Source organism: Mixophyes fleayi, chromosome 4 (genome assembly GCF_038048845.1).
Source record: "Mixophyes fleayi isolate aMixFle1 chromosome 4, aMixFle1.hap1, whole genome shotgun sequence".
In the NCBI taxonomy this organism is placed as follows: Eukaryota; Metazoa; Chordata; class Amphibia; order Anura; family Limnodynastidae; genus Mixophyes; species Mixophyes fleayi.
In genome coordinates this window covers 39522716-39537479 of record NC_134405.1, presented here as the reverse complement: position 1 = coordinate 39537479, position 14764 = coordinate 39522716, and the positions used below count along the sequence as shown (strand labels likewise).

Below are 14764 nucleotides of genomic sequence, written 5' to 3'. Positions count from 1 at the left end.
AGTTTAACTTCGTAGACCATTCACTGTTTGAATCATCATGAGTAGCAGAAAATCCAGTTTTGAGGGCACCGCCTGAGTAATAGACCATTTATTTAATCTTTCTCTAAAATTTCACATAATTGTATGTTATTTGTGTTGTGTTCCCCCTCACTGAACAGCTTTATCAAATCTGTTGCCACTTTATAAATTAAAAAATATAGTTTATTTTCCCAAGGATATTTTTAAAAACGTTATATGTTAATTATTCCTAAGAAATACAGAAAACTAATAGATATGTGCTTATATTTGCACCTGTCATTGTGAATGGAAGATTTTACTATACCCCTTTAAATGAAATATTTGCCACAGCATTAAACTAAATCTGTTAATAGTCTATATAATGAAGGCAATTGACACAAACAGGCATTTGAAAAATAATATCATTTACTTAAATACAGAAACAAGACATATAAAACATTTACAGCACATTGACATTAGCAGTATAAAACCAAAAAAAATACATTTCATACTTTGCATTTCTTAGCATAAAAATATTCATTGCTAAACTCAGTGCTTCCAAGAATCACTGTAAAATTCCCAGTTTTCTGAAAAGTACCTTTTTATGTGCATTGTTCTTAAATAAACTGTGCATGTATTTAAATATTCATCATGGGGATTTTTTTTTTCTGAAACCAGCAGAGAAAAAAAAATAACCCTCCCACACATAAGAACCCCCCTCCCCCCACAATTTTACACTTTGCCCAGCTATGTTGTTTAGTCACAGTACTGTCCTGCAATATTCTGTAGTATCAACAAGCAGCAAAGTTAATTGAAAAAGAGTTATATTGGTACATTTCTGTAAACTTTTTCACTGGAAGAAAATAAAAAAATAAAAAGTTGCAGTTTCCAAGATTTGCTGTAGTTTAATTTAACTACAACAATGCAATCCCAAGATCACGTTTTGTGAATAATACAGTGCATGATTGTGCGACCAGTGTGTAGATACTCAGTATCACTATATGGAATGTATGGCTGGTCCCGTTACCACACAGTGCCAACTGATCCACCCATCCCTCTCACAAGTTAGTCACATGGCACACATTCGCTTCCTCATTTCACATATTTTTATATGACAAGAAAAAAAAAATTGGGAAGACATTTTTAGTTAAGTGCTGAGGATGGGATTAGTCACCATACACTATAATTAACCGCTGCTACCGCACCGAGGGCCTGAAGAGGATTGCATGTGGCAGCAGCAGGGTTACATCAGGCTTAGGCAACCAGTGGCTCCCCAGTTGTTGTGGACTCCCAAGTCCCAGCAATGCCAGAAGGTGGCAAGACCTGCTGGGAGTTGTAGTGCCACAACCCCCAAGCAAGCCATGGGTTGCTTAAGCCTGAGTTAAAGGAAGTAGGTCTCCTCTCTCATGGTCATGGTCCTTCTAATCTTCCAGAGTTAGGGAATGGAGCAGCAAGTACATGGTTGTGGTGGGTGCTGGATGACAGCATCTGAGACCCCCCCAGACTCCAGCTTGAAGAAGAAGACTCCACTTTACACAGGACCCAGTTCTTTACCCCCTCATCCTTCATTAATTAGTTCATGACCTCCTCTCCCATCAAAGGGCTCAGTCCTTGCCCATCAAAGGGCTCAGTCCTTGCCCATCAAAGGGCTCAGTTCATGTCCTCTCACCAAAGGGCTCAGTCCATGCCCAACAAAGGGCTCAACCCTTGCCCATCCATGGGCTCAGTCCTTGCCCCCCTCCATGGGCTCAGTCCTTGCCCCACTCCACCCCTGAGTGTTTGGGGCGCACAGGAGGGGGTGCGCTGGCAGACACCCGGGCCATTCTCTGGTGCCCTCAGAAGACAGAGTGCCCCTTGCTCCCCAGCAGCAGCTGGCAGCCGTGCCTGGCATGCTCCCTCACCCGGCCCTTCAGCTGCTCCACCTGCTCCCTCAGGGCCCCGGCGGTGCCGCTCAGCCCGTTGTTCTCGCTCTTCAGCTCCCGCACCTTGTCCTCCAGCCGGGCGATGCGCTCCAGCTTGCGCTTGCGGCACTTGGTGGCCGCCAGCCGGTTCCTCAGCCGCTTCCTCTCCACCTTGATCTTCTCCTGCTCCTCCATGTTGATGGGGGAGAGCGGGGCCGGGGTGCTGTCCCGGCTGCCGGAGTCCGGCACGGTCTGGGGCTCCTCCTTGAAGGGAGGGGGCCCGTAGCTGTGCGGCAGGTAGTTGATGGTGGCCGAGGGCTGGCGGTAGCAGTTGTAGCTGGCCAGGTTGGTGTAGACGGCCGGGTCCCCGTACATGGCGCTGCCGCCGGCCGGGGACGTGGCCCCTCCGCCCAGGGACACGTTGGGGGGCCCCTCTCGGTTCATCTTGTGCAGGTCGTCCAGGGCCCGGACGAAGCCGTCCACGAAGCCCTCCTGCTCCTCCGTGATGCCGCCCCCCCGGAAGTACAGCTGGCCCCCGTTAGGGGTGTTGATGACCCCGGGGCCGCTGTGGATGATCAGTCTCTCCAGCTCCGGGGCGGACATCTTCAGGCTGGGCTGCTCCGTGTAGTAGGACAGGTCGGCGGGCTTGGGGCCCCGGTACTGCTGCTCGTTCAGGGAGCCCAGGCCGGGCTTGAGGAGACCCTGCTCGGGGCGGGAGTAGGCGGACAGCAGCGAGTCGTCGTGGTAGAAGGGCTGCTCCATCTTGGAGCACATGAGACTGGAGCGGTGGAAGCTGGCAGGAGTACCCGGATGTCTGGGCACTGGTGGTGGCAGCAGCTCTGGATAGACAGGGTACCCGGATGTCAGGGCACTGGTGGCAGCAGGTCTGGATAGACAGGAGTACCCGGATGTGTGGGCGCTGGTGGTGGCAGCAGCAGCCCTGGATAGTCAGGAGTTCCCGGATGTCTGTGGTGGTAGCAGCAGCTCTGGATAGACAGGAGTTCCCGGATGTCTGTGCTTAGAGCCGGGTATGACAAGTGACAGAAGTCCCCCGTACTGTACTCTCCGCTAGTGACCGCTGAAGTGAGGGGAAACTCCGTCCCGTTTGACAGTTCAGCGAGGAGCTCCATAGGCTTTATATGGAGGCCCGGCCTCCGGAAGGTCCCAGCCGGCCGCTCATTGGTGTAGAACAGAGTGACATCATGGCTGGTGAGCGTGAGAAGGGGGAGCGTGTGACGGCACTGCCAGGAAACTCGTGCTGCTTGTAAACAGGGGGAGGTTGGTGGATATAGTGTGAGGAGGGAGGAGAGAGCACAGAGTGCAGGAGGTGGGGAGGGAGAGGGAGACACTAAGGAGAGAGCACCGATCGTGGGGAAGGAGAGGGGGACACTGAGGAGAGAACAGGACGTGGGGAAGGAGAGGGGGACACTGAGGAGAGAACAGGACGTGGGGAGGGAGAGGGGGACACTGAGGAGAGAACAGGACGGGGGGGAGGGAGAGGGGGACACTGAGGAGAAAACAGGACGTGGGGAGGGAGAGGGGGACACTGAGGAGAGAACAGGACGTGGGGAGGGAGAGGGGGACACTGAGGAGAAAACAGGACGTGGGGAGGGAGAGGGGGACACTGAGGAGAAAACAGGACGTGGGGAGGGAGAGGGGGACACTGAGGAGAGAACAGGACGTGGGGAGGGAGAGGGGGACACTGAGGAGAGAGCCCAGCATGTGGGGAGGCAGAGGGGGACACTGAGGAGAGAGCACTGAACGTGGGGGGTTGATACTGAGGAAAGCACAGGACGTGAGGAGTGAGAGGGGGACACTGAGGAGAGAGCACAGGATGTGGGGAGGGACAGGGGGACACTGAGGAGAGAGCACTGAACATGGGGAGGGGGACACTGAGGAAAGAGCACCGGACGTGAGGAGTGAGGGGGACACTGAGGAGAGAGCACAGGACGTGAGGAGTGAGGGGGACACTGAGGAGAGAGCACAGAACTTGAGGAAGGATAGAGTGACACTGAGGAGAGAGCACAGGATGTGGGGAGGGAGAGGGGGACACTGAGAAGAGAGCACAGGACACTGAGAAGGGAGCACAGGAGTGGGTGGGAGAGGAGGACACTCAGGAGAGAGCACAAGATGGGAGCAGAATACTGAGTGGATAGGGGTACAATACTGACAGGATGGGGGAGAATACTGAGAGGATCAGGAGAGAAGAATAACGAGAGGATAGGGAAGAGATTAATGAGAGATAGTGGGGATGATCAGTTAAAGGGAGAATAATGGGAGGATGGGGTGAGAGGAAGGAGAGGGATATGGGGGGTGAGAGGAAGGAGGGGGATATGGGGGGGTGAGAGGAAGGAGGGGGATAATGGGGGGGTGAGAGGAAGGAGGGGGATATGGGGGGGTGAGAGGAAGGAGGGGGATAATGGGGGGGTGAGAGGAAGGAGGGGGATAATGGGGGGGGGGGTGAGAGGAAGGAGGGGGATATTGGGGGGGGGTGGGAGGATGGGGGGTGAGTGGAAGGAGGGGGATAATGGGGGGTGAGAGGAAGGAGGGGGATATTGGGGGGGTGGGAGGATGGGTGGTGAGTGGAAGGAGGGGGATAATGGGGGGGTGAAAGGAAGGAGGGGGATAATGGGAGGATGGGGGGGTGAGAGGGAGGGGGACAATGGGGGGGTGAGAGGAAGGAGGGGGATAATGAGAGGATAGGGGAAGAATAATGAGAGGATAGAGGGAGAATAATAAGAGGAAGGGAGACGAATAATGAGAGGATAAGGGAAGCATAATTGGAGGATATGAGAAGAATAATGAGAAGATGGGATGAGAGGAAGGAGGGGGATAATGAGAGGATAGGGGAAGAATAAGGAGGGGAATGTGAGAATAGGAGGAGAATAATGAGTAGAAGGTGGAGAATAATGAGATGAAGGGAGGTGAATGAGATGATAAGGGGGAGAATAATGGGAAGAGGGGGGGAATGAAAGGATTGCGGGAGAATAATGAGAAGGGAGAATGAGATGATAGGGGGAGATTAATGAGAAAAAAGGGGGGAATGGGAGGATTGGGCGAATAATGAGAAAAATGGGGGGAATGAGAGGATAGGGGGAGATTAATGAGAAGAAGGGGGGAATGAGAGGATGGGGAGAATAATGAGAAAAAGGGGCTAATGAGAGGAAATGGGGAGAATAATGAGAAGAAAGGGGATGAGAAGATTGCGGGAGAATAATGAGAAGGGGGGAATGATAGGATAGGGGGACAATAATGAGAATAAGGGGAGGATGAGGAAATATAATGAAAAGAAGAGGAGGAATGAGAGGATGGGGGAGAATAATGAGTAGAAGGGGTAATGAGAGGATAGGGGGAAAATAATGGAATAATGAGAAGAAGGGGGGGAATGAGAGGATGGGGAAGCATAATGAGAGGAATGGGGGATGAGCAGAGGTGGAATAATGAGATGATAATAGAGGATAAGGGAAGAATGAGTAGAGAATAATGAAGAGAATTATATGTGGATAAAGGGAGGGAGGCTAAGGGGATGGAGTAATAGAGCATAAGGGGGTAATAGAGGAAAATGAGGGGATAATGATATGGTAGGGGAAGAATAATGGGAGAATGTGGTAAAGATAAAGGTATAATGAGTAGGGGATACAGGAGGAATAATAGGAGAGTAATGAGAGGATAAGGAGAAGTTAATGACAGTATAAGGAATAATGAGTGGATGGAGGGAGGATAAGGAGAGAATAGAACATATCAAGAGAAGGAAGAGTGTATAGGGGAAGAATAATGACAAGAAGGGAGATGATTTATGATAGAATAAGGGGCGAATGAGACAGTTTTCCTCTAATTTTAGCTAGGATGGGGTTAAAAGGTCAATCTCCACCCTGAAGGGCGACATTGCCAATCTGCAGGATTTTTCCTAGCAAGTTATATTTTTAAGACTTATCATTTCCAGATCACTCAGCTTAAAAGCTTAAAGGGAATAGTGGAACGAGGGGAGGATAATAGGGGACAGGGTGAAAATAATGGGAGGAGTACGGGAGAATGAGGAGAGGAGACGTAAAGAATGAATGAAAAGAAGAATGTGGGGAAAAAAGGGAATAATGATGATAAAGGTGGAATATGAGGACAGGGGAAAGGGAGGGATAATGATAGAACAGGGGAAAGGGAGGGATAATGATAGAACAGGGGAAGAATAATGGGAGAATGTGGAGAAGATAAGGGGATATTGAGAGGATACAGAGCATATGGGGAGATTGAGAAAGGAATAAGGGGAGAAGAAGGAAAGGATAAGTTGAGAATGATAATATACACACAGAATAAGGAGCAGATAGATAATGCGGATAGGAAAAAGTAGACTAAAAAAAGGATATGAAGAACCTGAGAAGATAATCTGAGATTGGAAGAAGGGATAATGGGTGAAAGAGAAGAAGGGGAGAATGAGGAGAGAGTTTTGTGAGAATAATAAGAGGAAACGTGGACAATGAAGAGGATATACACAGAGATGATTACAGTAGAATGAAGAGAGAATTGGAATGATTGTGGAGAGGAAAGAATGATGAAAGGCTATGGGGTGAATGAGGAGAGGGAGAAGGAACAGATAAGAGAAATATAAGGAGAAGAAGGTAAGGGGAGAATGAGAAAAGAGCATAGGAAGAAGAATTAGCGAATAAAGGAATAATGAAGAGAGAATATGGGGACAAGAAGAAGAAGAAACATGGACAATGAAGATAATATACCCAAAGCAGAGTATAAGGGTAGAATGAAGAGAGAATAGGAATGATTGTGGAGAGTAAAGAGATAAAAGATGAAAGGATATGGGGGCGAATGAGGAGAAGGAAAAGAAAGGGAATAATGAGACGATAGGGGTAGAATAATGAGAATATAAAAGAATGAGGGGCCTGATTCATTAAGGATCTTAAATGAAGAGGTATCTTATTTCAGTCTCCTGGACAAAACCATGTTACAATGCAAGGGGTGGAAATGAGTGTTCTGTTTTGCACATAAGTTAAATACTGACTGTTTTTTCATGTAGCACACAAATACTTGATAGCTTATTTGTACACTGAAATTTAAAGTTGATATTTGTGTGGTACATGAAAAAACAGTCAGTATTTAACTTATGTGCAAAACAGAATACTCATTTCCACCCCTTGCATTGTAACATGGTTTTGTCCAGGAGACTGAAATAAGATACCTCTTCATTTAAGATCCTTAATGAATCAGGCCCGAGAATATGATAAGGGAGAGTAAGGAAAGAATATGGAGAGAGTGAGAAGATACGTGGATAATTAAGAAAATAATTTGAAAAAGGTAAGAGGACAAGAATCAGAGGATACTGGTAAAATGATGAGACTATAATGTGAGAAAGGAGGAGATAGGGGTGAAATGAGATGATGAGGGTAGAAGTGGAGAAAGACTTTATGATACCGGTAAGATGATGACACTATAGGCAATGAGTGAACATAACATAAGGGTAAAATAATGAGATGACAAATGGAGAATGAGAAAAGGATAAGAGCAGAAAGATTTTAGGATAAGGGGAGAATAATAACTATTAAGTGGTGTTGAGGGACTGAGTGGAGCATATGAATGAGATGTGTACAGAGAAGAAGGAATGTAAAGCATAGAAAGAGGGAAGTGACTCAGGTGGAAGAGAGCATGTAGGAGGGGGTGAAGGGAGAATATGGTGATAATAGACCACTAGTGATTCACTCTATAACCCTGACATGGACTTTTCACAGCAGATCGTCCACTCTCCTGACTCTCTCTCCTGTAGCAGCTCTAGAAGTGCCAAGTTCATGTACACTGCATGTGGTGATGTTACAGCTGCGCCTGTCCTGGCAATCGCAGTCTGGCTGCTCCTTTGCCTCAGGCGTCCAGCACCCTTAGGAATCCGGATGTGCCGCACCCTCTACAGAGAGGTCAATATGTGCCAGACGTTTCATTCCTGGGATTCCAACATTGGCATCCAGCAGGACTGGCCTGTTACCACGTGCCACCACCTGTCACCTCCTGTCACCTAGCTCTTCCTCCCGGTATATCATTTATCCCTGTATTACAATGCAAGTTCATTAGGGCAGGATCCCTTTTATCCAATGGTTCCCCCTCCTAGATTATATCTGTGACAGAAGTATATTACAGTAGAGGATGTCTTCTCCAAACATCCTGCTTTGCACCTGTGTAATTTGTATTTTACTACATCTATCTATCTATATATTATTACAGGGGTTTATACATAATAATGAACTGTGTATATGATGTTCTGCTCTTTAAGGTCATAAAGGAGGTGGATAAGGGTTACGAAATGCGATCCTGAGAGGGAGAGGTCTGTCACAAGCCAGTACCTGTTATGTTTCCTTCACCTGTGTGTCAGTACGCCAGGATGAGGACACACCCTGTACACACACGGAAATCTCACCTTTTGTGGACACAATGCTAAAGCTTCCTGAACGTGTTATGGGGCATGTACTCTGCTAAGAGGATGGAGATATATGAAGACATGGAGTCTGTCCCTCCCACCACAGGGTGACACAGACAGGAGGGAGCTATGTGACATGGAGTCTGTCCCTCCCACCACAGGGTGACACTGACAGGAGGGAGCTATGTGACGTGGAGTCTGTCCCTCCCACCACCGGGTGACATAGACAGGAGGGAGCTATGTGACATGGAGTCTGTCCCTCCCACCACAGGGAGACACAGACAGGAGGGAGCTATGTGACATGGAGTCTGTCCCTCCCACCACCGGGTGACATAGACAGGAGGGAGCTATGTGACATGGAGTCTGTCCCTCCCACCACAGGGTGACACAGGATGGGGCTATGTGACATGGAGTCTGTCCCTCCCACCACAGGGTGACACAGACAAGAGGGAGCTATGTGACATGGAGTCTGTCCCTCCCACCACAGGGTGACACAGACAGGAGGGAGCCATGTGACATGGAGTCTGTCCCTCCCACCACAGGGTGACACAGACAGGAGGGAGCTATGTAACATGGAGTCTGTCCCTACCACCACAGGGTGACACTGACAGAAGGGAGCTATGTGACATGGAGTGTAGGAGAATTAGTGAAGCACAGATGGCTATTATTAAGGCTGAAGCGTTTTTTGTCTATGATGGTGCTCTGGAATTGTGCGTGAACCTGCCCATACTTCCCTTATCCTATTAATACCCTATGACACAGCAGGAAGTGATGGGTGGGTTAAATCAGTGAAGTTGTGGGAAGAATTCATTAACTCTTTCCTTTCTAGAACAAACGGTTTACAGTGAAACAAATCTATGACACCACTTCACAGATATACGTCAGAACATCTATTTTCAGCTCTTTAAATAAGTATTCTGATGATGATGATTATTATTATTATCATTTATTAATAAGGCTCCACAAAATCCTGCAGCACCGTACAGTGCGTAAATAGAATAATAGTATGTAAAAGGAAAATACAGAATATTCAGGGAGCATAAATGTAATACTACCAAAACATGGGGCATTATACATAAGAATAATAGAGAAGGTACAACACAAACATAAAGCCTAGCACAAGGACATACAGATGCAGCGGACAAGAAGACAGGAGGAGAGAGAAGGCTCTGGTCTTCAGAGCTTACACTCTTCAGTGTTGTGACAATATAAAATTAAAGGTATTTAAAACCATTTTATGAAAAAAAGTTGAGGATAAAATGCATGGTTGCTTAGGCAAATTTGGCTGAGACTTGAGTATAGACATCAACAAGCCAAATACCCTGAATTGTGTTGTTTTTACATAAATGACCACAGACACGGGGCAGGGAAAACACGGCCCGCACTGATTGCGAGCACCAAACATTTACAGCTTTGGAAATAGATTCCAAACAACAGGAAGACTTACCGTGACGGGTATTAAATCATTTAATACCTGACACAATAAGCCCCACCCCCAGCTGGTATTTTTAATTACTTTCGTGTTAACTCTTTCCAATAATAGGCCAGAGTAATACTCTCCCGCAATCTCCGGGTGAGACGTTCCCATCGGTCTGTAACAGGTCATTGAGTACGAATCAGAAGAGGTTTTAAAAGTTAACTTCTTTAAGAGTTTATAATTTCTAATTCAAAGCAGACATTGTCCTTTTCCTCCAATCATTTCCTCGTTCTTTGCCAATATGAAGGCCGGAGTAACAAGGTACTGCAGAGCGGGTACATAACACAAGCCAATTATTTTATTTTTATATTACAGATCAGCCTCTTTACACTCTCGCCAGGTATATTCTGCAGCCTGTGTTTTAAGCTGGCGTGAAAATGAGGGGATATTTCAGTGCCCTGTGCCTGTGTACTATCTGACATCTGTTGATAATTTGAGGATTTTGGGAGTTAGAATTTCCACAAATCCTCGGCACAGAGCTACACAAGTCCCATTGAGAGTGTGAATGAGTCACCGATGAGACATCAGAAACTTCTTTTCTCTCTCACTTTATTAGAAGGCGATAACCCCCCATCCTAAATTTGGAAGTTGGCTGGGACATTATATTTAAATGTCGCTTGTTTTAAAACCACTTTATATTGTGCAGTTCTAGTCTTGCTGAATAAAGTTGGACATAAGCACTTTGTTCTATAGAGAGATTGGTTCTAGAACAGCTGATTGTTAACATTCTAATGTGTTGTGAACATTCTAATGCTGTGATTGGCTATTAGTTGCTTCAAGCTCTACCCACTTAAAGTTTGTTACAAACAGGCAAAGCTAAGAAAGTTTAGTGTTAACGCCCCAATAAACATTCCTAAGTAGGTAAATCTATTGGTTATATTATATTTAGTTTTGTATAGCTTATGGTATAGGCTTACCTATTAATATTAATAACATCAATATTTTCTCTTTGTCCTTGTTATTAGACTCTGTCATTGCTCTCTCATAGCTTCCTTAGAAAACATGAATCGGATTCACATCTGGAAGCTATTGGGTATAATGAGAGCTTTGCCAAAGACCCCATATTGCCATATAACTATCCCACCTGTAGGACATTACAACCTCACACCAAGAGAAAGGAAGTGGCAGAATATGATTTGTTGGTGCCTTAACATGGCCAATATACAACCAAGGATTGTCGCCTAAGAAAAGGATAAGTATATCTGGCTAAGGTTGCCACCTTTTCTGGAAAAAAACGTAATCCCGGATGCTAATGTTGCCGTTAATAGGCCATTTGTTTTGCTTCCTAGCAACACATTTGTGGTGCACAATGCTGTCCACAGTTCCCTATTGTCAGAACAGCGATGTCATTTGAGTGTAGGCAAGCCCAGGCAACTATAAGCGAGATCAGAACCTCCCTTTTCTGACAGCACTGATGGATCCAGTGTAACCTGGAGAGACATTTTATCCTGTCGGGTGCTGGTAAATCATAATTACATTTAATCTACTGGCAAGAGAAGAGAGCTGAGAAAAGCTTCCTGGTTTAAAAAAAACAAAAAAAGTGAAAAATTAAAATTGTATCACTGGTGGTCATTTACTAGCATGAAACAGCATTGCAAAATTCTCTTAGGTGATGTCATGTGCCTAGATTTCTGCCATGGTGCATGGGTTTGTAGAGCAGAATAGTAGGGATTGAAGGGGTCTGTACACTGATGCGCCTAGTTTTGCAGAGACCCAAAAATAAGATTTCATATTGCAGACCAAGAACTTTAAAATGAGATGTACCAATGGAAAACCAAAGCCATTTCCAGTGCATATTCAATATCCTTCATAGATTAGGTCTATGTACTAGTGTAGAGCCCCCGCAAAGCTCCGTTTTTGAGTCAGAGCAGCACCATAAGGGTACCCTCGGCTCCTAAGCCTTGTGTAGCTACCACCCAGGCTATTCTGGGCCCTGCTCCCTTCTCTCATGTCCGTTGTTGGTCGGGAGCTTAGCCAGCAAGGGATTTATACTGCTCAATGGGGAAGGTAACTCTGGTGGTCTCTTCCTCTCTGAGCAGGCAGTGACATACAGAGCGGGTACAGAGACAGGAAAGGTGGCGGCCAACCTAGGAGGGACCCTAGAAATCATGGGGGTCCCTCAAAGTGGTGCCCCAATAGTTCTAGTTACACCCCTGGGTGCCATGTTTAGGAATTGTTTCTTACATACAACGCAGCTCTGTTCCAAAAACGTAGCAGAGCTGACCTCTCCACCTCTGAGGTGGCGGATTATTTTGCCGTACGGAAGAGAGGATGGAGTAGTGGGAGAACAAACATGGCATAAAACTGGGGGGCACAGGTGAGACATAATATGAACTGAGGGCACTATTGTGTGGCATAACATGAACACGTTTATTTGTTGGTGCCATTACTATTATTATTATAATGATATTAGCATGATAAAATAAGAAATAATTGTTAAATAAAAATATATAATATACACACATATACACAGCGGTCAAAGTGGTAATTTAGAAGCAGCGGCATGGGTAACGTAAGTTAGTGGAATTTGATAGTCTATCTACACACCCTTCGACCACTATATATATATATATATATATATATTTATTTATTTGCACCCTGTGCCATCATCTTAGCTACCTACCACCAGAGCAGACCATGCAGCCTCCACTGTAGTACGTAGCTGCTCATCACCGCCACCCTCCAAAATGTTACTATAGGGTCACACCCCCCTGTAAATGACCCATTTGATCTTTGGTCAAGGATGTACATTCATTATTGAGTTTAAAGGTGGAAGGTCTGAGTCCGTTTACATCTCTGGGCTCAAGGCTACAGTCCCAGGGCTTAATTTAGAGTCGGACGCAAAGTCCATTTCAGGCGCATCCTGCACATTTCCACTGACAGGGCATGCGCAGTAAGCAACAGTTCCCTGCAGTTCCGTCTGCTTTTCAGATGCAGTGTACATTTGTGACAGCTTGCGTCTCAGTACGAGGGAAAGAGAGGAACACGGAGTTATGTAGGCGTGACCGCCTATGGGCGTCTACCCGCAAAACTACCCTAGTCGGATCAAGATGCAGGCGGAACACACGTCAAACAAGACTGAAAAAGTGCGGCAGGAATTAGGTGGCGCAAGTAGTTAGCTAGCTGCAGGAATAGGTCGCAGCTTGGTAGGGTATTATGAGTGGGACACAACTGGGGTTGCATGCCACTCGTAATACCCTACCAAGTTGCAGCACACTCCCACTCCTACTCTTTCATGTAAGTCTTAGGGCTAGATTTACTAAACTGCGGGTTCGAAAAGTGGAGATGTTGCCTATAGCAACCAATCAGATTCTAGCTGTCATTTTGTAGAGTGCACTAAATAAATGAGAGCTAGAATCTGACATCTCCACTTTTCCAAACCCGCAGTTAATTAAATATACCCCTTAGACTCTAAATGAAGTCCCCAGTCTCCACCATTAGAATCCACGCGGGTGTTTTCTACAGAAAACAAAAAGACATTGATTCTCTACACTCATCAAAGTCATTATTAATGCTATGCTATCTAATGCAAGTGTGTTCTCCATTAAAAACAAATAATGTTAGTTCCACATGTTACATGTTAAGCTGATCAACTCACACCAAAGTCTTCAGCTAAGTACACACTACAGAAACATTCTCCTGTTGCGATATCTTTAACGCTTTTACCAACGACAGAAAGTCCCGATCCGCATGCGGATTTATGTGTACACACCTACACGATTTTACAACATTTACCTTCAGATCTGTGCTCTTCATCTGTCGTAACCATATGATGAAAAGATGGTGACTCTCTGCACACTCCATAGAGATCTATGGACACTGCCGGTCCTGAGTGCATACACACTGCAGAATTTGCCCGACATTGTTCCATCGTTTGCAGAGATTTTTAGGCCAGTTATAAAACCAAATGAAACAATATGATGAATGTTAAAACATGATTGTGGGAGCGTGCACAGTAATGCTATATCGGACCTGTCATTCATTTATCATGTGATTGGCACGATAATCAGGTGATAAACCTGAAGTGTGTGCCCAGCTCTCCCCATTTGGCCAATCATAAGCTAAATATAAACATTACGGCTATGCCTTTTTATTTGGGTTGAGTCCTTCCTATACACAGCTTTTAAAGGCAAGTACTTCCCAAGCAATAGCAGCTATTAGACACCAGGGGAATCACATGACGCACGTTGATCGGGGGGGGGGGGGGGGGGGGGGGAGCTAAAATAACAAAAAAACGTTTTAAAGCAATGTGCTCTATCACACGTATTCAATAAATGTAAAGTACTGAAAATGGGTGCAAGAGAGGTGTGACCACATTGTGCAAACAAAAAGGCATTGATCCTCTGCACTCAAAAAAGTCATTATCATTGCTATTCCAGCAAGCTGTTGTCTGTATTTAACTCATACTTGCCAACGTTCTTTAGGTGTTCTCCGGGAGATCCTGGAGAGGGGGTGTGGTGGGAGGGCAGAAAGGGGCACGGCGCAACGAATTGTGTCAATTTGGCTACTGATTTGCAGGATGCTGGAGACTTGCTTGCTCTACTTGGTGTCCGGGAGACCTACTCAGAATTCGGGAGTCTCCCGGACATTCCGGGAGAGTGGGCAAGTATGATTTAACTTATATTGCAATGCCTGTAAAGCTGATCAGTTCGTGCCAAAGTCTAGCCCTTCCAGACAGTCCTACACCAAATATAACATCAATTCAATCTGAATTTTATAACCAACATTGCTATGCTTTTATACTGGGTTGCGTCTTATAAAGCTTACAAAGGAAAGTACTCCCCAAACAACGTCATGTATTTGACACCTACGGAGCCACCTCACACAAGTGGAACAGGCAGGGGAGCTACAATAAGGGATAGGTCACAAACCTAATCCCCCCCCCCCCCAAAAAAAATAAAGAGGTCTATTTAACAAACAAACAGCCGTTTCCGCATGGATTAAGGCTTAATGAATAGACCCAAAAGTATTGTGCTCTAC

General features: G+C 45.9%; 1 protein-coding gene across 1 annotated transcript; it reads right to left on the bottom strand.

Moving 5' to 3' along the window:
- Nucleotides 1–401: 401 nt before the first annotated feature.
- JUNB (JunB proto-oncogene, AP-1 transcription factor subunit) lies at nt 402–3025 on the bottom strand. Its single transcript, XM_075206650.1, has one exon. The coding sequence runs from the start codon at nt 2670–2672 to the stop codon at nt 1833–1835; it is 840 nt and encodes a 279-aa protein (XP_075062751.1). The 5' UTR covers nt 2673–3025; the 3' UTR covers nt 402–1832.
- Between the last annotated feature and the right edge of the window lie 11739 nt (nt 3026–14764).